Raw genomic sequence first — 23,524 nt, forward strand, 5'->3', positions numbered from 1 at the left:
CAAATAACTATAGCCAATATTATAGACATCGAATTTAATGTATTTATAATAACTTTGCATAATCAGATACGATACGATTCTATAACTGTGTAGAATAATTAGACTACTTTTGAACGTGAACTTTTAAAAGTATTATTTGGAAAGTTAGGTTTATGGGGCGACTAATACATAATTTTTTGTACACTAATTGTAGGTGACTGTTGCTAACTGTGCCTTGTACCTACCTCAAGAAACAGTTAAGTAATTAGAATGCAAAAAAACTGGCTTCATTATCGCCACGAAATAAGGAAAACATAAGTGATTGTCATATTACTCATTTCCTTACCTCTTATTGTTGTAAGCTGAAGTAGTTCCTTATTTCGACAATCGATTTGTGTCGGTTTCCGATAACGTTAAAATTCACACCGAATGGAACAATCACTTCAGTGTAAGTATTGTTATATAAATTATGTAAAACAAGCAACCTTACCAATCTAAAACAGAATGACAAAATCGTAGAAGACGTCGATACAGACTATTAAGATCGAATTATTATATATGTTTTGATTGTGCAAGTTTAAATGGATTTCGTGTTTAAGTACTAAAAGACACATCAAATATTTTATTGGTACATCTCTGTACAGTTTGTTGTATCAAATGTCGAATACTTGAAGCGGAGCTAAGCGCATGAAACCTTGCAAATGGCAGGTCCGATTTTATTATAATAAGCGGATTTAACTGTTCCATCGTGGCTGCGCAATTCTTTGTCTTGCACTCAAGGCGAATCAAGTTTCATTGTAAATCTAGATTGTTTTGATCCGCTCATATTTCCTTGGGCCGTGTCTGTTTAATATGCTGTTAGAGAGGCGGTTGTAGCTTATAAGGCCGTTTTCACATTATCCGATCCGATATCGGATGTAGGAAGGATGTAAAATGTAAGATTTATGCACTTCCAGGTCTTCATTTATGTATTTAATAGATCATTATTACTAAAAAACTATATAAAACGCAAAAATTGCGGATTTAATGCAGATGGCACTATCCTACAACAGTTTTTGTCCGAGGCACCATCGAACTGCCGATATCGGCAGGACGGCTTCCGACATTTTTGGCATGCCGGAACCCCCGCCAGCTGTCGGCCGATAATATTTGTGTGTGTGCGTATATAATGTAGGTGTACGTTTGTACTAGTGTGCGTGACAAAAATGGCGTCTATTAATCTGCTGTTAATGATGACTTTCTGTTGAAAAAAAAAAGATTGTAATTCATCGGTCCGAATTGCGGATACTAATTTTTTGATCTTTTATTAGATATAGTTAAATGTAAAATTATTTATTTTACCTGCCACTCTTGAGTATTTTTATGCTCGTTATTTTAATTTTACAATAAAATATTTGAAATATAGTGCTTATAATTATTAAATATAAAACTTTAAAATAATATTTTTTGATACAAAATCATACTTCATTGATTTGGAACAATGCGTTTTATCGGACCGACATCCGACACTATCGGAAGCGTTTATCGGATGTAGGATGTCGGTCCTACATCCGATATCGGATCGGATAATGTGAAAACGGCCTAACACTTAGCTGTACAACGCTCAGTTTGTAACTTTTTGAAACGAATTTGGCCCTACATTTCTGCTATATTTTTGGAAAGCAGCTGTCATCATTTATTAAAGTATCACAGCACCACAGTACCTACCAAAGCAGTTTAAGTTTCATTTATACCGCTTTTAACAAATTTATTCGTATTTCGTTTAATTTGCCTTTTCTCGAGCGAATGCCTTTGGTATGCCTGTTATTTGCAAAAGTCTGTGGTGTACACAAATTTAAAATTTGTCTTTAGGCGCTCGGCAGCTTGCCAAGAATGGCAAGGATCTTTATATTTTTCAATTTCTCATTATAACCTGCCGCTGTTCAGTAAACCCACTAATATACTGCCAGTTTTGTAAGCAGTATGAACCAGAGTTTCAATTCCGCTTAGGTGGTTTTATGTATGCATCCGTGTCTTTACAGGTTGAAGTCACGTTACAGAGACATGCCTCATTGTAATGGCGGCTCTTAGCAAATGAAAACTCGATTTTACGACGCAATCCGCGTTATTGGTTCGCCGCAAAAGCCGAAAATATTAAGAGGTAAAACTGGCCCGTTCGACGGGCCTCGGTTCGCAAGATTCTCCATTCTTGTTATAAAAATGTCTGTCCGTTGAAATTACTTATTATAAACAGCTAAATTGCCTGTTTCGGACAAGTTGAAATTACCTCTAGTAATTAACGCTTTGAAACTCTTTACTTCGCAATTTTCTGGAATTCTGTTTAAGTTTGTAATTCAAATTAGCAATTTTGGAACATTCTACGGACTCTCAAACTGTTTTTATTAATACGATGATAATTCAATATAATCCATTTTAGGACTTTTTACTTTAAGTCCCTTTTTAAACTGCGTCATCTTGAAGAAAACATTTAACAAGAACGTACGACAATCGTATCTGTCCATGAATCTGTAACATAAACAACGCGAGAAATCGTCACGTGTTAAAATATTATCATTCTCTGAGGCTGCTGAACAAAAATATGTAAAAAAATATATCAAACTTGACAAACACATTTTGCAAATGCGTTTTGCTTCCTCTCAGAATGTCATAAATATCCGAATAAGATTTTTATTAAGTATTAGATTATACCTTCTGTAACAACTAATAATAATCCTATCATCTATGCTAATTTATGCTATGTATGTCTTATGTTAACAAGTTATCGATTTTGTGTACAAGCGGGAATATCGTAGTACTTACCTAATCTTCATACGCAGAATAGTAAATAGTTTTATGATATTCCTACATAACAATTTTAGATGGTTTCACGAATATCACTATTAAGATGGATTTAGATGTTTATGAAGTTATAAGATCAGATAACATCTATACAATACAAGATCTAATAATTAAAATAGTACAGGAACAGTTAAAAATTACTTCTTTGGTGTAGCTGCTTAGATTTAGATTGTAACTATAAATAAGATCTTAGAATTCTTATATTTTTTATCCAATTGTCTTTTCGTAATGAAGTACCAAATGTTGTCACTAAGTCTATCTTTTGGTAACTGAATCAAGTCCTTAAATTAAATATTAAGGTAATGTGCACCCTGGCGATCCTAGATCGCGCTAAACCATAAACAAATATATACTAAGTTTTTTTTTTCTTCAGGGAATGCATGTCATGTACCCGGAGCCGACGCACTATCGCAATCAGCCAGCCAGCCAGCCCTCGTACCAGCCGGCCGTCTCGCCGGCCCGCCACCAGCCTAAGAAGCGCCGCGCGCTGAGCCCCGTCTCGCGACACGCGGGTCCCGATAACACTGGCTACAAGGTGAGTGTGGAATTACTCTGGTTCTGATGAGCTAATTGCCGAAAAATTCTAGGAAAAAAATCTTATTGTTAATGGAAGCACAGAATTCAAACACGGCAAATGTTCGTCCAAGAAATGGAAATTTCGATATAAAAATATGAGTAATGTTCACTAACTTTTCGGCTGCACATCATCAGTATGGCCTTCAACTGCCGGGTACGCGTATTTAAAGATTTTAAAGCCTAAAGCGTACCTAAGGAATATAGTAGTAGTATATATATAGTATAAGGAATAAGTACACAAGTTTCGTGCCACATTCCTCGTGCCTATGATAGCAAAATTTATGGACTGAACAAGAAGGTTATAATAACATCACTTTTGCGTTGTCGTATCAGCTAAAGCATAATAACATTCTTTATCGTCGTTTATTGGTTAGTTTCAGACACAAACATTAATTCGCAAAACACATGTTTTACGAAGTTAAGTAAAGCAAAAATACGTTTTATTTTGTTAAACTATGCAGTCTCAACGCGACAGAGTTCGAAATCGCACAAAAACATTTCAAATTATCTTAAATCCAAGCAGTATCTTTATAGCAATCAAAGAATTGATAAGACGTTCGTTTAGCATGAACCGTTTCGAATATATTAACTTTTATTCAGTTTATGATATCATTTTCTGCAATCAAATAAAACGCTGGTAACCAAACTACTTTTAAAACTAGTCTACGTGACGGCATTTAACCGACGAATTCGAATAACCGTAGTCTTTAATGTCACCGTACACAACGACTACCGATTTCTTACCCTATATAATGATCAGTTTATTTCTTGGTATTTGGTTGAGGCTTTATGTACTGCATTACATTCTATAATTATGTTTAGCATTGTCTTTACATACAATGCAACGCTGAACGTAGACGAACAGGTGACCGAGACCTAAACAACAACAAGAGAGGAAAACCTTATGGTTCTTGAAACAGTCTTGCGTCAGCGAAGCGAGGTCTCATATTGCTCCAGTGCTGGACCACGATCTCTAAACTATGTTTAGCCTCGTCTTCGCGTTTTATCCCGATCCCGACTACGTTCGTATTAGCTACTGCTGCCCCAGGGTCCGCTATCCGACATTTTACTCTGTTAATGCGCCCGGTGGCAATTGCTGATGCAAATAGCCAACAAATCAGTTAAATAAATCACCTGAATGGTAACATTCAAAGTAATAATTTACGATATCGACCAGTAATTACACTGAATGACTTTAAAATGAACGCCTGTCCTAACGAAGCAAGCATATTTCAAATTAATTAAATTGGACGTCGCGCGAGCGTGTGGTAAGTTACTCAACTAACACAGCCGAGTCGATCAAGCGCAGCGCTAGTCAGTTACCTATTGTTGTTACGGACCATGTCATACTTGTAAGTCGCCTGGTTCACCTTACAGTTGGACTCTTATCCGATTGTTCAGCAATGCAAGTACACGAGCTGATGAATATTGAGTCTATTTACCACATTACCACTAGCCTGTCGCCTCCTATAATAGGGAGCGGTCTGAACTCGACGGAGCGTAAAATTTCCGTGGAAAATGTTTAGTCCTTGTACTATTTTCCGATGGGAGTTGACTAGAGTTCAATCCGGAATAGTCCAGACGTGATATTTTTAGAAACAATCTGCAAGAATATCTTGGAAATCTTTAGCTAAGATAGACGTTTTATTTAACTGATGGAAAAGTCTGTGGGGACGTCTATTTGTGGATTTACATTTCTTATTTTCTTGTTTATTTGTTGAAATAACGAAGTCAGCACTATCGGCCTTATTGCCTAGACTTTGAACTTGTTTTATAGCGGACTAAAATAAACGCAGTCATTTTTGTAACACTCTGTTACGTGTTAAAATGAAATGACGCGTTTCGGTGGCGCAATCTGTCGTGTGTCCATTTTTACCGAGCAGACAGTCGTACGTCGAACGTAACTAGAGTAGTTTTTACCTCGATACATATTATAACAACAAGGGATAACCAGAGAACATTTGTGCAGGTTTCTTCCAGTGTTCGGCGTTCCACTATTAAAACAACAACTATGTTTGTTTGTCGATCGAAACTCGATCTATTCGTCGGTTTATTTTAACTGGTTTTGATGCCACCTGCGAAAAACAGCGAAAATATGTTACAAATAACATCTCAACACGATCTCTCAGTTCCTCTGTTGGCGGGAAACGGGGTTTTTTGTTTGAAAACCTCACAGTCCAACAAAACAAGCGAATTCTTACAAAAATGCATATAACCAACGACTGCACTCGACTGCTATAATAAGTTGCGGAGTGGAAACCATTACGTATTCGTTCACATGTGTTTTTTTACCTTTCTTTAAAAAATGCTCAGATCAGATACCCATGAAGTCGGGTGTAGCAACGCTCGGGAAAGCTGAAAGAAAATAGCCGCTTCTGTCCGACCATAGATCAATCATCATCACCTTGTCTTACATGATTGATCTATGTTCTGTGCAGCGGCGATGCATACAGATAACCGTTTTAATTTCAAATCTTCCTTCAATCTGTTCAGTAATCAAGGTAGAAATTAGTATGTACATTATATTTTCTTTAATGAAGTTTTTCACTTCGTGAAGTTTGAAGACTCCAATGTCTCTAATCCATCCATCTGGGCAAATAAGACTTAAAATATGTTTTCATTTAATAGTTATTTGTTATACAAGGGGGCAAAGTTGTATTTTAACGCCGAGTGTGGAATTGAAAAACGAGCAAGTGAAAGGATTCTATAGTTGAACCACGAGCGAAGCGAGTGGTGCGAGAATAGAATCCTGAACTTGCGAGTTTTTTAACACACGAGAAGTAAAATACATTTGCACCCGAGTGTAACACAAAACTTTTCCCCTCACTATAGCGAGGAAACTACAACGCAAAGATGCCTTTATCACTGCTTCCAGGTACTTCCACAGGTGGTAAATCATCTTTATTACTAGATTCACCTACTTTTATCAATTTTAAAGCAGTTAATTTGAATTTATTCAAGGTCAAATTACTTTATCCACTAGTGGATAAAATGCGTTTTTACCCGCTGGTATTAAAGGACAAAACACGTGTTTCCGAGCTGGTGAGGGGAAAAAGTGATTGAGCACTGCTAGCACCAGAAAAGATTAAAATTTCTGTCTCATAAAATTATTGCAAGTGGGCCTACATCACGAGTATACCAAGATTGTACAAACATGTAAAATTGTTTAGTCGATTAATCCCACCGTAACAATAAATTTAAAAACAATCGAATTAGGCAAATTGGATAGAATTGAATTGCAATTTAAAACACTGCACAGCAAGTTCAAAACTGCGCTGTTTGTACAATAAAAATTGCAGGTTTCAATTTTAAAGCGGGTCGCAGATTTAATTTAAAAATGGAACGTTTGCGTCGGATACATTATCACCTCTTTGCATGCGACACATGAACGTATACCTGTGTGGGGATTACTTTTCACGATACGTTTATCGCTACTTAAAAAATACAAGTTGCATTTCAGAAAATGTTTTGGCACCTCTTCGACTGGATACGTTATTTGTACACCAGTGACCTGTAGGGACGCCACTCAAAGTGACAAACTGTCAACATGGTGTTATTAGGAAAAGTGCCTTCATCTTCGTTCTAAAGATATTTTGTGCCAGTTTTTCATTGTATTAATAAAAAAAATAACAAGTTGAATATCATCTTGGATCCATGCGCTTCGGCGAATGTGCGAAACAGGACACCCTGCAGCCACAAGTCAGCGCACGCAATGGCGTCCACCGGAAATTTATAACCAAAATTCTTATGGAAACGAACAATTCTCATAACTCCCGTGTGCAGCATGCATTCGCAGTTCGCACATCTGTCGCGGATGGTCTCGGTACCGTTAGCCAGCATCTGGGGCAGCGTCGAAAGTATCCGCCTCGACGCCTTGCTTGCTTTGCGCCGAAATCTTGTTACGGTCCTTTATTGTGTTGGGAGCCTACTTTTACCGGAATATTGGAACTCCTTTCCAAAATTGCGGTGGTAGATCGTGGCGCTTCTGTGCGTAATTTTTTTTTGGTGATTAATTTTATATTAGCTAGATGGATGTAACAGTCATCGTAGGATAATTGGTGGACACCACAGAGCGCAGCAGCATGAATTTTATTAGGGTTCACATCATCATCATCATCATCATCATATTGCAGACGATTTATGGTGTTATATTCGAGGATCACCTTTTCTGATGACATTAGACCGATGCGAGACCGACATAGTCTACCGCAGGACTGACAAGAGAAGCGGCCAGAATAAGTAGTTTTTCAATATACTATAGTGTACACGTTTCCTAGAGGTACACGTCAACACGTGCAAAAGTAAACAAGTAAACTAGATAAAGATAAATTATTCCACGATACCTACTCGATGTTTCATATCACGCTCAAAACAACGCTCTAATTTTATATTCATGTTTTCCACTTTCCTTCACGTGAACGGCTGGCTGACACGTTACATGAAAAGTAACGTGACAAAACGCCACGGCGACTGTTTATAGACGAAATTTGCGCCACGCCGTAGGCGAATTCTATTTTGCAAAGCTGAGGCGAGCACTTCTCAGACAAACCACTATGACTGTAGCCTATAGCGATTCGGAGAGTGGGCTTGTATTGGTTTGCCTGAAAATTGGGCGCAGGCTAGAGCGATTGAAACAACACTAAACTCCACGTGCCCACAAGGCGAGCCCCGTGACCCGACAACGTGATGCTACCGAATACATTTCACTGATCAACCCAAGGGACTTCACTGTTTGATCCTACTACAGCCTGTAATACCTTTTGGAATACAACCGCTATCCAGACGCTTCTGGACCATTGTTTTGATTCAAAGAAAGATTTGAAACCGCATTCATGAATGAGATTGATTTTAAAGTACAAAAGGAGCTATTATTTCATAACAATTTTTATTATAATCAATGAGGTTTACATGCAAGTCCACGATTATTTATGCCTTGCCTTCGTTGCTGAATGCACTTGACCCCTTTTAATTGCTTACAAATGAATATTTATATTTCAGTTCCAATGCGATAATTTAAATTGTTTCGCATTCTAACGAACATGATACAAAACTTGGTTTATAGTCTTCCGCATAAACGCCTTCTATAAAGGCCGGTGTTTCGCTAAATTAAATACCTACAAAATACTCGCAAAGCGAAAATTTCGTGAATAACAATGTAATCAACATGCCGTACGTTGGATTGAGCGTTTTGTTTGTCGATGATAAAGTGTGTTTTGGTCTGGCGCGCGCTGTGACGCAATAGTTTGTTTACACGAGTGGAGTGGCTGCATGTATGCGGGCCTCTCGGCGTTGCCAAGTCGTGCGTTTATTCCTGATATGACCCCAAATTCGCTAATATTTACCAGGATTTTTTCACAAATATCACCATTTGATTATTCCATGCGATTTGTACAAAATAGAACCCGTCTCTATGAATAAATTTCGAAAATATTCCGCAAAACTCTCAAAAATTTCAACTTCCTAGCTTGAGTAAAGTTTTTAATCTTATTTTGACCACGAACATTCGAAACGAGATGAAAATAATTACAACAGAGCTTGTCAAATTGACAATATTTCATATTTTCGAGTACTACTTTTTATTGTTTGGTTTGAAAGAACTCAATACTAAAAGATACACGTATTTTTTAATTTTTCCAAAAACTGCTATTTTAATGAGAAATTCCCTTTTAATTACTGCTTCGAGCAGAAAGAGCGTAAGTTACAAACGTCAAGACACAGCTTCGTGACGTCACATGTGTTGTTTCATACACCTAAGAAAACGACAAAATCATTCTAAAAAAAAAAGTTTTAACAGTCAGCTTAAACAGTCCCGTATGTCTGACTGTCAAGTGTCACTGTCAACCACTAGTGAATGACTACGAATCATAGACTAAGCCATGACTTTTTTAATATTTTTGCTACGAACTGTGATAAGTTTCACTGTCAAACTCAAGTGACATCCCAACTGGAAGATTTTTTTGATATTATAGTGGCAGCTCTAAATCAGTTATTTGACGTCACTTCCCCTTTAAACTATTTTTAAGATTTTTTATACTAAAAATGCGGAAAAAAAAATTTAAAAAAATTATTTATGTGATCTACAAGCGTATATCTCGAAATGGTTTTCGATTTAGGGACATTGAAAATTTTGAAACGTTGTCAATTTGCCTTATTAAAATGGCGTCCGCGAAAAGGCGTCCGGACCGCTTTTTGCCAGTAATGAGCAAGCCATATTTTCAAGCAAAAACGTCGTATAAACTGGAATAACCAACGTGTGTATACGACGTTGTGGATCTGTGACGTCTCCTCGTCAGATCTTGTTTGCGATGCGATTACCGCCCGTCCGTCCGCGTCTGGCTAGTTCCCCGAATTAGGTACCTTAACTTGCTTCATCATCATCATCATCATATCAGCCGAAAGACGTCCACTGCTGGACATAGGCTTGCTTTCCACCTGGATATTCAGGATCCAGATTACCATATTTACAATTTAACTTCGAAAAGCAAATAGGGTCCCTGATCAACTATTCTCATTACACGAGACATTCGTGACTACTATTTTACGAAACTTTCAAATCAAAACAACTTTAGTAGTGTCAAACTAGTGTCTAGTCTGTCAAACTAGTGAGTTTGACAACAACAACAAAAAACAACTTTAGTAGTGTCAAACTAGTGTCTAGTCTGTCAAACTAGTGAGTTGGTAGCGTAATAAAAAAAATACATGTAAGCATACGTAAGCAGCATTATTTTGATTCCTTCACGTGTATTACATCTTTCCATAGACGTAAATATTTCAGCTGATAACATCAGATCGTGATTTCAATACCTTGTTCTTCAAAATTTAAGTAGCTATATCATAGATACGCCTTTGACGTAATTTTATTTACTCCATCTTTAGAAAACAGTCTAACCTAGCAGCTATTTTTTACGAGCGATTTCGCCCGAACATTTCGCAACGTGATCAATTTTCAAAGTCACGTTTGTTTCATTGTTGCGACGTTGCCACTCGTCCGAAATTTCTTACGCCGTGCCGATTTCGCGGACCGTTGCTCAATCGCGAAAAAAACTCGCTGCGGACCGCTTAAAAACGCTGGAAAAACGCTCCCGGATGTCGCGTCTGACGCTTTTAATTTGCTCGCGACATTTTGTAGTCTTCCTACTCTGATTAAGTCGCATCCAAGGTGTTTCCTGCGGCCACCATCTCGCTGTTATAATAATTGTATACCCATGTTGCTTGCGCATTTTTTCCTTTTAACGGCCGGCGTCCGGGCTGCGGTTCTTTAATACCGTCAAAGGATGTGGCCTTAGGAACATCTGCTTTAAAACGGTATTTAAACTGAGTACGCACTCGTGTAGTTTCTGAATCCAAGTATATTTGTGAAGCTAAAGGGAAGTCTTTAGATTTCCGCAAATGTACCGCCAGAGCTCATACAAAACCACTGACCAAACTGGAACTATCTTGGCAACACATTTAAGAGGATACGATACCGAAGCACGAATTCAAATTTGAGATTTTTAGGTCTTTATCGCCGTCGCGCTGACGGGGGCGGCACCCACAGAGAGGCCCTGTGTGCGTGCGCGTGGCGCACGCACACACCCACGTCCGCCGTCGGCGCAAGTACTTACTCGCGCTCAAGCGCTCTCTATATTTTGTCTTGTTTCGGACTTCATGCATAATACTGATTTAAACTTTCACGATTATTATACATAATTATTTTTAAATCGGGACTTAATCGTTGATCGGGAAACGTTGGAGGTCAGTTTAATATGTAGTTATACGCGATTAAGTCCCGATTTAAAAATAATTTCATGCATAATGTTTTGGACTCCGTGAAGATATTAATGTTTTAAGGAATGGTAGAAACAATTCCTTATCTTATACATAATGTGATTATCTTAAAAGATGATTTCTTTTAAGATAGTCACATTGTTAGCGAAATAAAGTTATTCGGTATGTAAAAAGCTAAAACCTTTTCGATTTCAAAGAGAAGCCATATTAAGTATAGGAGTAGGTACGTACAATCAACCAATTAATCTGAATCCTAGGTCATAGGCCAATCTAGACCCTTTCACAGTAAAAGTAAAACTGACTTCTGTAGCAAATAAAGGACGGTGTCAATACGACAGGGTTCTAGAGTGGCCTAGGATTCTACATAATTGGTTGACAGTATCTACCTACCAAAAATGTATGTGAATCTTATTCTTTTTTTTTTGCACATGTTTGACAGAAGTGACAGCGTAGGAAAATTTAACTAGGTAACAATTTGGTACCTATTATACTTACCAGACACCGGATTATGTTCCAAGGTAATTAGAACTTTTTAGCAGAATACTAACAAAAAATCTGCCAAACAAAATCTTATTGCATAATTATGAAGCATAACCTTTATGGAAAGCTACATATGCATCTTATATTTCTAATGTTCTAGGGTTGTGTATACATATTACCTACCTAGCATTAGAAATACAAGGCTTAGCACAGAACAAGACCAACCATAAAAATGCTTAACTAATTTGCCAGCTAAATTTAAACCTAGGTATCGGTACTTAAACGTATAGATACTTTTGATATTTTTATTATTTAAAACTTATTTATACTTACATATCAGCATTTCTGTTACCATAGAATTAAAACGTATATAACACTCATTTCATCTACCAACTAAAGGCATCTGTAATCTACATACAAATAAGGCCCGGTTAAAAGTCTCGAAATGTTATGTACATTTTATAATTAGATAAGTGTAAATGGGTCAAAAAATTGGGTCCATGTGCAATTGTGCATTAAGTAGGTGCACTTTTCCCAAATTGCTGCATGTATGAAATAAGGCCCATCAGTAACTTAACAAAAAATAAGGCATTTCTTACATACCGAATTAAGCGTATTGTGTCGCTTAACTTCAAACCTGGATAAATCCATTCTGCTACAAGGTTAATATATATTTTTTATATATTCAATCTTAAAGCAGAATGGATTTAAGTACCCAAGTTTGAAACTAAGCGACACAATTGATAGTATGTATCTAGGAGATATTTTCTTTACAAAATCGTATTATTCAATTGATAGTATGTATCTAGGAGATATTTTCTTTACAAAATCGTATTATTCAAGAGCACAGTTCAAGAGCGCTATGATAAACGCACGTCGAAATAAAGTAAAATTGACAATATTTACCGATGAGATTGTGCTCTGTGTGTAATGGTAAACATTAATAATATGAAAAGTAATTGTTTCAGTCAGAGCATCTTCAATCGTCTATTTCGTCTTACTCTTTAGTTGTGAAACATGGGTGACAAAGGACGGTCGCCGGAAGGAAAATAATAAAAATATATGGATACCTATATATATTATAATATTTATCCCGTAGGACAGCAGGTTACTTCAAAGTACTTTAATTAACTACCTAATTTTAATGTTGTCTTCGGTTCCCGTCGTCGTTCGTCGTTCGTCGAATCCCGGTAAGGGTATTTATTTGTGTGATGAGCACAGATATTTGTTCCTGAGTCATGGATGTTTTCTATGTATATAAGTATGTATTTATCTATTTAAGTATGGTTTTGTATTTATCTATGGGATATGGGTTAAATTGTGGCGTAGGCGAGAGGCTGGCAACCTGTCACTGCAATGTCACAGTTTCGTTTTCTTTCAACCCCTTATTTGCCTAACTATTTAGGGAATTTTTTGATTCTATGTCTGCGAAGAAAGTATACAAAACGGCATGATTGATAAAACTTAGAAGAAATATAAGCATTGGGCCTTATTAAGGGCAGGTACTGGTACCAACCTGAACAAACTATGTATTACTAAATAAGGCCCATCGTTTTTTTAAATATTTTAAAACATGACTTAAATTATTAATATTATGTCTGTTTTTATTGTGTGTAAATAAGTACATATAATATGACTAATATAACTACTTACCTAATTGGTGTTCGGCAGAATAGTAATAAATAAACAATGATGACCGAATACCAAATAGTTGCCTAATATTCGTGGAATCTATCGTAAAATACAGCATAACTTTATAATTGTTACTAGTAAACCAATGACGAGAAAAGTTATGCATGTATAAAATAAACCTATACCTGTATGCAATTGTTACGTACCTATACTTATAAAAATATGGACTTAGTATTTCCACAGAATATATAATACAGATTCAAACTTTCACGATTTTTACACATATTTAAAATTGCAAACGGGACTTAATCGCGTATTTACTATGTTTTAAACACTAACCTCCGACGTTTCAAGGACGGCATTGTCCCCGTGGTCTCGGAGCAGACTGGTCTTTTTTGGACCACCAATTTTAAATATGAACATATAATAGTAGGTACGTATTTCTAACTAAAAAGTTCGTCAAACACGGTATGTCGATATTTCGACGTAGTATATCGATAACTTTTCACATCACTAGATTATCGACATTAGATGTCGAGTATTTCCCATCACTTTATTTCAGTGTACGTATATAAAAACTTAGCCCCGCCCCTAAATTTGGTGCGATAGGGACAACTGCAGCTCAGGCGCGAAATCCCGCGTAAAAACTGCAAAAATCGAGGTTCCGCTCTCGACTGTTTCCTCCTCCAAAACTTAACCAATCGTTACGAAATTTGGAAATCAGAATGACAAGGAAATTATCTGTGTCGGACCGTTTCGTTTTTTTGGATAATTGATCTCAGTTTTGAATACCACGCCTTTCTTTCTGGCAAATTCAATTAAGCCGTTTTTGCCAACTTTGAGAGGCTCTAATTCCTTTTAAAACAAAAATATCAAAAAAAGCAAAACGGTCCGACACAGATATTGATAATAAAAGTCTGTGTTGAAAAAACCATTGATCTAGCTTCAAAAACCAGAGAGGAAACAGGCGAGAGCGTTTGTATGGAGAAATGAGGGGTATCGTAGCGTCTTAACAGTCCCATCTCGGTTAGCTTTGCATCGTTTGTGCAATGATTTCGTGATGTCGTGTGATGGGCGAATTGGCACCGGCGGACCATACAGGTCAGTAACCCGGCGTCCCGCGCCTCTCCGTTACGTAAGCGCTTGCCACATTGAATGTGACATTGCCAAAGCCCAAACGCTCATGCCCAGTATCCTTATCACTTTACCTATGCCGAGGGCTTTATCATTGTTTAAAGTTACGTCATCTTCGTTTTAGCACCGACCGATAATTAGCGCCATAAAATTTTGCTACAGGGGCCTCCAAAGAGACAATTTAGCACCTTGTCGACATATTAGACCGGGCCCCTAACGAGCTATGCTTTATGATACTGCAAAACGATTTTCACCTACCTGTGATAATAAACAGTTAAAGGAACGTGCTCAGAAACTTAAAGTCGCTTTTTACGTAATTACTAATTTAATTTCTACATTAAAAACTACTTCTAAGATCTCTTTCGCTAGTGTACTGCGTGTCTGTATTGTTTTTAAAGAAAATTCCAAGATATAATATTATCGTTCCATTCCAATCACTAATAAACTAATTATGCCGCGATAATGCCACTTTAATTACAATGCTATAGCCTATATGTGCATTTCATAAGTCTCGCTTGATAACCATCTGGCCCGCAATCTATGTCGTGCTACGCAAACTGACAGACATGACATTTTGGATGCGTGATGAAACCATTGTGATTTATCTTCTATTGTTGGGTTTTGACGCTATTGCGATATTTGCGCCTCATCACATCATCTCCACAGCAATTCTAGAAAATTGCTGTTATATGTAGACATATCTGTATTGGTTGGTTTTTAGGTAAGTATCTACGGAATATTTTCACCAACATGAAAACAGTTGGCAACGATACTTACCTTACTGTCACCTGACATGGAATATTATTTGTAAGATAGTAACTGTCATCATATACTTCATGATATAGTTAGACCTGCGCCATTTATTGTCAGTGTCACGGTAACGGCTGTAAAGAATCACAAAATATATGTAGCTACTGTTTCAGAGTGCCTGGGACAGTTTAATCTATTCAAGCAACCCATACCAGTTTCAGTGTTTATTTTATACTTGTCCCAACATAAGCCTAAATAAATTACATGTCTTTTAATTTATTACATGTCTCTTAAACTGCCTGTCTGAGTGTCTGCCGAGTAGGACGTAGAATAACTCTCCAGTTTTATAGAGGTGTTTGCGTCATACAAATCGTTCAGAATTCTGATTCCAATAGGCTTCCGAGCATTGCGGAGATCCAGTATATTTTTTTTGGATAGGAGGCAAACGATCAGACAGGTCGCCTGATGGTAAGCGATCACTGCCGCCCATGGACACCAGAAGTGTTGGAGGTGCGTTGCCGGCCTTTAAGTTAAGATGTGTGTTCGCTCTTTTCTTGAAGGTCGTATCGGTCCGGAAATACCGCAGGCGACAATTCATTCCAAAGTTTAGCTGTGAGGGGCAGAACGTTTCTGGAGAAACGCACAGTTGAGGACTGCCAGCCATCTAAATGATGGAGATGGAAATGTTGTTAATATTATACAGATCTTTAAATAACAGAGCCTGACCTGAGTATTTGACGGTTACAGAACTGACTAATTTAAACAGCCAATATCACATTGTCTTGTTTTTACCTTAAGTCAATTTCACCAAAGCGCGAACGATTTGGTTATTTTGAGATAATTCACTTCCTGGATTTTCAAATATTCATGAGGCTGCAGTCCTGTCAATCGCCTTTCCACACCATATCGATATCATATTCAACCGAACTCCGCTAAGATGACGGAGAAAGCCACAAGCTATAGGTGCGCCAGAGCCCATCGCTCGCTTGCGCTCGGCAACAGTCAAATACAGGGCGAAACGTGAGTGTTCTCTCTTGGCAACGGCACCGTAAACTTTCCTCGTGTTTAGCCAAAACGTGCAAAAAGCACCGCTCTGACACGGCCGATTAGTCTGTGTCACCAACTTTCACCTCACTAGGCACATCCGAGTGAGAACTGTAACTTGTCAGATGCTGAGCCTCATTACGGTGCATTAGGTTCGGTTAGAATGGAGACCGCGTGACTAATAGTGTTGTTGCATAAATACGATCCCGTCTCGTTATCCGTTTGATTTGTATTTAAAAAAAAAATTGTAATAAACAATTCATGTGACCCTTGTCAGACACAAGTTAGCTATTTGTAGTAATGCTAAAATTGATTCTGCCCTTACCAGGGCATTTAACGATCACTGGCGAAAGACTAACCTTAACTATATTTTTGAGCTCTTGCACCGCCGGGATAAGTGATACCTTAATGTGCCTTTTAAGAGTAGGTTGAAAAAGACTAAAAAGCCCCAGTTCTCAATTAAGTACCAATACATTGATTTAAACTTTCATGATTATTACCATAATTATTTTAAAAATCGGGACTTAATCGCGTATGACTACATATTAAACTGACCTCCAACGTTTCAGGGACGGCGTTGTCCCCGTGGTCTCGAGTCTTCTCCGAGTTATACGCGATTAAGTCCCGATTTTAAAAATAATTATAATAAGTATCAGTAGTTTCATGATTTAAGGATTTTCGTTGTCATATTTGAAACAACATCACAGCTTAATTGATTTAAACTTTTCTTTTTATAAGTTGATCACGTTAATCTTAATCGTTATTAGCAACTAAAGGTTGTACACGTTTCTAGTCCATCAGTGCTGAGAGTGGTTTCTCAAGGTGCCGCGGCTCCGTTTCCAACGATGTCGGCCGCTGCAACCGTGTCGCCGGCACCGTGCCCTAGCTGTGCATTATGTACACCCGATCGACCCGCCGATATCTACATCGTAACGTAACTACCTTTACATGATACTGGCAATTAGTAGAACGTTATTTACTTCAAACAGTATAAGAGCATTTTCAGAATTTGGGTTTGGGACCCCTCAATTAGCGCAAGTTGTTAACAAAAATTAACTCACTGTCAGTTTTGTGATGATAATTAAGCATGACATTTCTGTAAATATATGGTTTTTGTGTTAATTACATAAACTTTAAGCGATAATCTACATTCAGAATGTGAAAAAAGTAAATTTTTAGACAGATTTTATGCTTAATTGTAGTCACAAAACTGACAGCTAGTTAATTTTTGTTAACAACTTACGCTAATTGGGGTGTCCCAAATTCTGAAATGCCCATAAACGCCATTGAGGAAGTAAAACCTTTTGAACCCTGGGTTCTTTGAAAGTGCGATTTCGCATTTGCACAGTCGTCATAGACGTAAATCAGCAAGCATATCCACCTTGGCGACATTCAGTAATCATTTATACTTGGACCCGTAGAACGATACGAAATTTATTTCCCTCTTTATTTACACGAATACCAAAGGCAAAAGCCAGTTTAAGCTAGGTCTTTCCCCTCAAGACCTTGGTTTTTACTTTATCAAAAAGCTTGCGTAAGAAATTAGCCCTCATTATAATCTCGTTAGCTTTGTTCCCGATGCGAAAAATCTCAAACAGTGTTTGTAAATACGCTCTTTTCGCATTATAATAAAGTTTTATCTTAATTTTATTCCGTTACAATACTCCCATGAGAGAAACTACGTCTGAACTAGTCTGAAGTGCTTGAAAGACTTATCATTACCATTTCCTGACAGGCAAGCATGGTCGCTCGATAAATGATAAATCATCAGGTCGTCCCTATCGCACTATTTGTAAGTTCGATAGGGACGGATAGCCGCGATATGTTAGATCACACGTCTTCTTCTAACTGTAAAATGACATAAGGACAGGTATCTATCTCGCGCGACATACTCCCGCGGCAATCATGTGCTAACCCTGCTGATGTTTTATAATTTATCGCGCGACCTTGCTTGCCTGCCTGCTGTTGGTGTAAATATAATAGCCGTTTCTCACTCACTTTTATTATATAAACGCACCCTATGTATACCTGACCCTTTAGCACAACTTGCCTTGTCGCGCGCGAGTCCATACATCAAGCGCGACTTCAAGTATGGACTCGCGTGCGACAAGGCAAGTTGTGCTAGAGGGGCTGTTGTTTTAAAAGAAAAATGGTTTCACTAATTATTTCTGGATTCATAAATCAAATGTTTATTAAGATATTGGTATAATATAGAGATGGGCCGAATATGGACTTTGCCGAATACGGCCGAACATTCGGTTCAGCTCTTACCGAACCGAACATTCGGCCGAATATTCGGTTACGCCATATTTTGAAAGCGGACGTTAAGATTAAAACTAAGTATTAAATGATTGATAATGATTACATATGTTACTACAACTAAGTTTTTATGATTTAGTGGATAACTAAAACTTAGTTAAAACAACTCTGAACTCTTCTCAACTCTTAAACTATGGTTTTTTAACTTTTTTACAAAACAATTGTATTAATATTTTGACGCATAGGTACTACACATGTCTCTTTTTAGCAGTTCCTTAAAAACTTACTAAAATAGGAGCTTATTATCCATTGGAATACGTTAGATCTTCATTAGTACTTTGTTTATTCGGTAAATATTCGGCAATGCAACCGAATTATTCGGCCGAGTACGAACATTGAAAAACTTGCCGAATATGCCGAATACCGAATATTTACCGAATATTCGGCCCATCTCTAGTATAATACAAGCATGAAATCCCGGAGTCGAGGTTTGTTTATGCAATCAGCTTCGTTTTGGCGCTAGCTCCAAACAATTCCTCCGTAGATCTAATCAACAACTACGAAATAGTGCCGCTAAATCTGGCGATAATCATACTTAAACCTTTAGAAGTGGGTATAAACGTCAGGTTTGACATTCTTATTTGACTTTTATAGCGCTACGCTATTAACGCTATGGAGTGGACGTTGAATATATAGGTTTCCAAATATTCCAATCTTTCCAATTTATGGCAAGCTCCTCCCTGGACTCTTTTTATATTTACTTCATTTTCTTTCGCTAAACGAATCTCATTGAGGTCCAGATATCCCACAGGGTTTGAAAATGGCAGTGATTTTCGTAAAACCTTGGCTTGGTGTGTTTCTGCCTGAAACACAGGAACTATCCTAGCTCAGGCATTTGTATAAAACATCTTTTATATGTATAACAATTCTTAGCCTTTAAGAACAATCACTGTACAATTATGTTTTTATTAATAAATTATTTGTATTTGTAGGTATCTCAAAAATGGTTAGGTTTCGAGGAGTCAAAGTGAGCGCAACAAAACACTGGAGCGACCTTAAAAGATTATGACTTATTTTAATGTCATGGTCATGACATTCATGACTTGTGTTTAGGGCGCATATTTACCTGTAAGTCCTGTAAAACGGCAGCTGCAAACAATTATTGTTCACTACATTAATCATAGAGAAAAGTTTTAATTAGTCATTCAGTTTCACGCGCTCAAGTTAATTTTCAAGCAAAGTTATATACTCGGACGCTTCAGGACTCGCTAACTTCAGGGAGAGTTTCCAGTTTCACTGCCTTTTCACCCTTATCTTAATTAACTTGGTTATGACGCAAGGATAGCCTGCGTTTTAGTTTGTTTACGACACGTCAACCAGTCATTAATTTATGTGATGTTGTAAGGTAAATGTAGACGACACGCTAATGTTCAATAGATGACACCCTTCTTTCAGATTTATTGAACTTTTACTTTATGTGGGAAAAAAGTTTATACCGATACTAAATAAACACAACGTATCAAATCAACACTTTTTTACTAATTGGCGTAAATTGCTACAGACAGTCGAGTAACTCGCCTAATTAATTCACGAACGGAAAATCAGATAAAACAAATGATAAAAACACTGCCAGCAATTAAAGGAATCGGGTCGAATCCGATTGAATTGTAATGTTTTCGATACTGGTATTTTCCATCGGCCCAAGGTGGCTAAAGTAGGCGATTGGAGAGGTCAATCACGTACTGTCTTATTTACTGCCTACTCTACTTCAACCGGCTGACCAGTGCAACCTGACCCCTGGTTGTAATATGTCTGAGTGGCATCTAGGGACCAGAATAGTTAAGATGGTGGCTTCGGGCGTGACTGTGATTTGTGAGCAAGGTGAGCGCAAAAGTTGCTAATGTATCCGTGAATATAATATGCTGTCAAAGTTTTCATACTGCTTGAAATTTGATCTGAACCGCTAAAATGCCACAAAGTGTAAATGAGAGTAGAATGTTGAGTTGTAAACTGAAATATATGTTACAAGGTACGCCACATGTAATTTTCTGATGGCCGGCCTTGTTTTACACTGTGTGAATCAGGTTGTTTTGTACGCCTTCACTTATCAGTTATAGCGATTAATCCGCCTAGTAAAACTCGCTATAAAGACGACCATAAAACACCTAATACATCTCAAAAGCGAACAATCGGTTGTTATCTACGCGGCGAATAGTCAAGCATTCGCCTCCTAGGGAGCAACGCACTCGCTCAATGCAGTCGAGGTGGCCTCGGCCGCACGCGTCATACGTTCTGTGTCATGTCTGCGAGACCTTATTAGAAAACTAATAGGGGTTTGCTGAGAAATGGCTGTTCGTATGCAAATACAACTTATCAGGTTTATATGTACATAGTTATGTGAGTTATGTCAGATTCACCACAGGTGATCGACATTTATCCTTGTTAGTGACGGTTGGACAGCGAATGAAATTTACACTTGACTTCTGTTTCAAAAGTAGGCATAGTGATAAATTAAACATTTTGGGATAATCTACGCACATCGTAGCCAACAGCCAACGCAAAATATAGGTAGTCCTGAATTAAAATAATATCTACCTACACATTTCAACGTTTTAATAACGGAATCTGAGTTATGTTTTGGGAATGATTTTCCAAACGTAAATTAGAATTCAACCAAGCTTCGATAGCAATTGACAAGTAATGAAACTCTTTGAAATGCTAATTTCTGGCGCCGCACCGTAAATTTGTCTACATCAAAACACACCCACGCAATTATCGTCCAATTTACCGAAGCTTTCTCCAAACTAATCAACGTGGCAACTAGATAACTATGCGTTTGACTACAGTTACAACGTAAGTACGTATTAACATTACAGGCCTCAATTCAACACAATAGATATGGCTCGCGTACCCGCAGCATACATCAGCTTACATATTCACAAAGCGTTTAGTTGTCAAGTTACCTAGTATAACTTGACTTCTAGGTTAGGTCACAACTTCGTGTAATTAAATATTTGACTTATACTGGCCTGGCTTACACTAGTTGGTCCAAGTACCGCGAACACCAGCCCAGGACAAACGGTTCTATAATGCTATCTATATGCCGAGAGACGAGCGACACACTTCGATACAATGCTCTGATGTCTGTCAGTGGAAAATATCGCAGAACAAAAGATAACGAGTAGATATGCCAAGGCGGCAGTAAAAACATTCATGTGAAAACTATTTTACGGTTTATGAATGTTATGGAATTCGTGTTTTACTGTAAAGCCTGGGATATCGATCGTTAAACATTTAGCTGTCGAAGCTTACGTATATATCAAATTTAATATAAGAACAAGTAGGTATCGTAAACCGAACAGTGTCAAAAACTCGAAATGACAAAGTCACTTTGGGTCTCGAAAATATTGCTGCAAAAGATTGGCGGCTGGTATTTCTTGTTACGATTTGGCAGTTAATGCTTGGGATTTGTATATTGTTATGGTCTAATTTTGGGTAATTGCAGGATCCCGGCTTCATCAAGTTGTTCTAATGTAGCCCAATATATTTTATATCACTCATAAAATAGATAGGTAATTTTCCAGAAAGGTACAAGTAAGTTAAAAGTTAGTTATTAGCACTTAACTTCATTTTTTTTTTCATTGGAGAAGCAACAGAAATAGGTACCAATACAATTACATCAGGTATGTTATACAGTTCATGATACATGTACCTACCTCCTAAGACGCTCTCACTATGAGAGCCTCTCATGAAACTTCAAAATTTAATCTAATCGTTGTCAAAGTAACGTCTAGCTGGCCAGATAACACAATAGCGGTCGAGCAAGTGTCGATGACACTGTCATCGCGTTGCTTACTTACAAACTGTACCTCTCACCGGTGAGAATGGAGATTGATGGCTGCTATGGAACAGTCGAGCTAAGAAATAACTTTTTAGAATGGCATCTTAATATATCTCCTTTAATTTTTTTCTACTTTTGAGATACAAGAAATAGAATGGCACTGGCGGTTGGTTGGGAGAAAGTCTCAATGTTTTTGGGACAGTATAGCAATGTCCGATGCAAAACTCAAGAAACGCTGCATACTTCGCCATATAGGAGTATAAGTTGCCCACATACATCTTTCGGTATACGCATTCATTTCCGCACTTATTCCAAAGAAGGAAAATTTCAAATGTATACATATCTTCGACGTCGGCCCTACAATGGACTCGTTATAGATAGCATCGAGTCGATGGCACGACGGGATACTACACATGTCAGTCAGTACGCAGCGGGAATCGTTCGATAGAACGTTCGAGACTGATTCATAGCTTAACACTGACAAATCAGATTTGAATACCTACTAGAGTAGACAGCTACATTTTATTCTAGATACCTACGGGTATACATAGAGCGCCTACCTTCCCTCAAGAGTCACAGAAAATGAAGTCTTTCACATAGCAGAAATTATTGCGCGCTGTTAATACATAAGTTAATAACTATTAGCACACATTCAATTAAATAATTGGTCAATTCCCTACCTGCAATTTCCCAGATTGCCCTAGATTATGCAAGGCTATGTAGGCGTGCATTTGCGAATCCCATTTTCCCTTTAAAATGTCGCGTGTTGGCCGCATATAGCGCAAACCTATGGGAATTTTCCTCGACCTGCGCATTATTATGCATTGGATGAACTTTACTACGGTTACTCGTTCGAATATCGCCTATGTTCGCTTGTTGACTATTCAAACACAAGTCTAACATCTAAACTTTTACCGTTACGCTGATAATATGCAACGAACACTTCGAAATTGCGAATGGAAAGTGCTTTGTTATTATATTTTATGGAACGATTTAACGAAGAAACCGTGAGCTTGCAACAAAATGTATTTGTGATATTGCCCGCAGACAAAACCTATTTATTGGCATTGATTGGAAAATAATAAAATTGTATGGAGAAAAGTTGATGGAATGAAGGTACCTAGCCTCCCAAAAATGGACATAAGAGCCAAAGTTGTAACCTTACTGATATTATCTTTTATTGTGTTACGTAATAGCTATATGTTTGTTCATTGCATACGCTCC

At 37.6% G+C, this 23,524-nt stretch overlaps 1 protein-coding gene across 5 annotated transcripts in view; it reads left to right on the forward strand.

Annotated features, from left to right (window-relative positions):
* The window catches only part of LOC125235713 (homeodomain-interacting protein kinase 2), a 154,646-nt gene that overhangs the window by 5,430 nt on the left and 125,692 nt on the right, over positions 1-23,524 (forward strand). For all 5 annotated transcript variants that reach the window (XR_007178124.1, XM_048142279.1, XM_048142281.1 and 2 more), the window contains exon 2: positions 3,191-3,352. Coding sequence is in view for 4 of the 5 variants with exons in the window: in XM_048142279.1 (XP_047998236.1) it covers positions 3,194-3,352 (159 nt within the window). In the remaining variant the exon portion in view is untranslated. The remainder of the gene's footprint in view (positions 1-3,190; positions 3,353-23,524) is intronic.

Source organism: Leguminivora glycinivorella, chromosome 18 (assembly GCF_023078275.1).
Source record: "Leguminivora glycinivorella isolate SPB_JAAS2020 chromosome 18, LegGlyc_1.1, whole genome shotgun sequence".
In the NCBI taxonomy this organism is placed as follows: domain Eukaryota; kingdom Metazoa; phylum Arthropoda; class Insecta; order Lepidoptera; family Tortricidae; genus Leguminivora; species Leguminivora glycinivorella.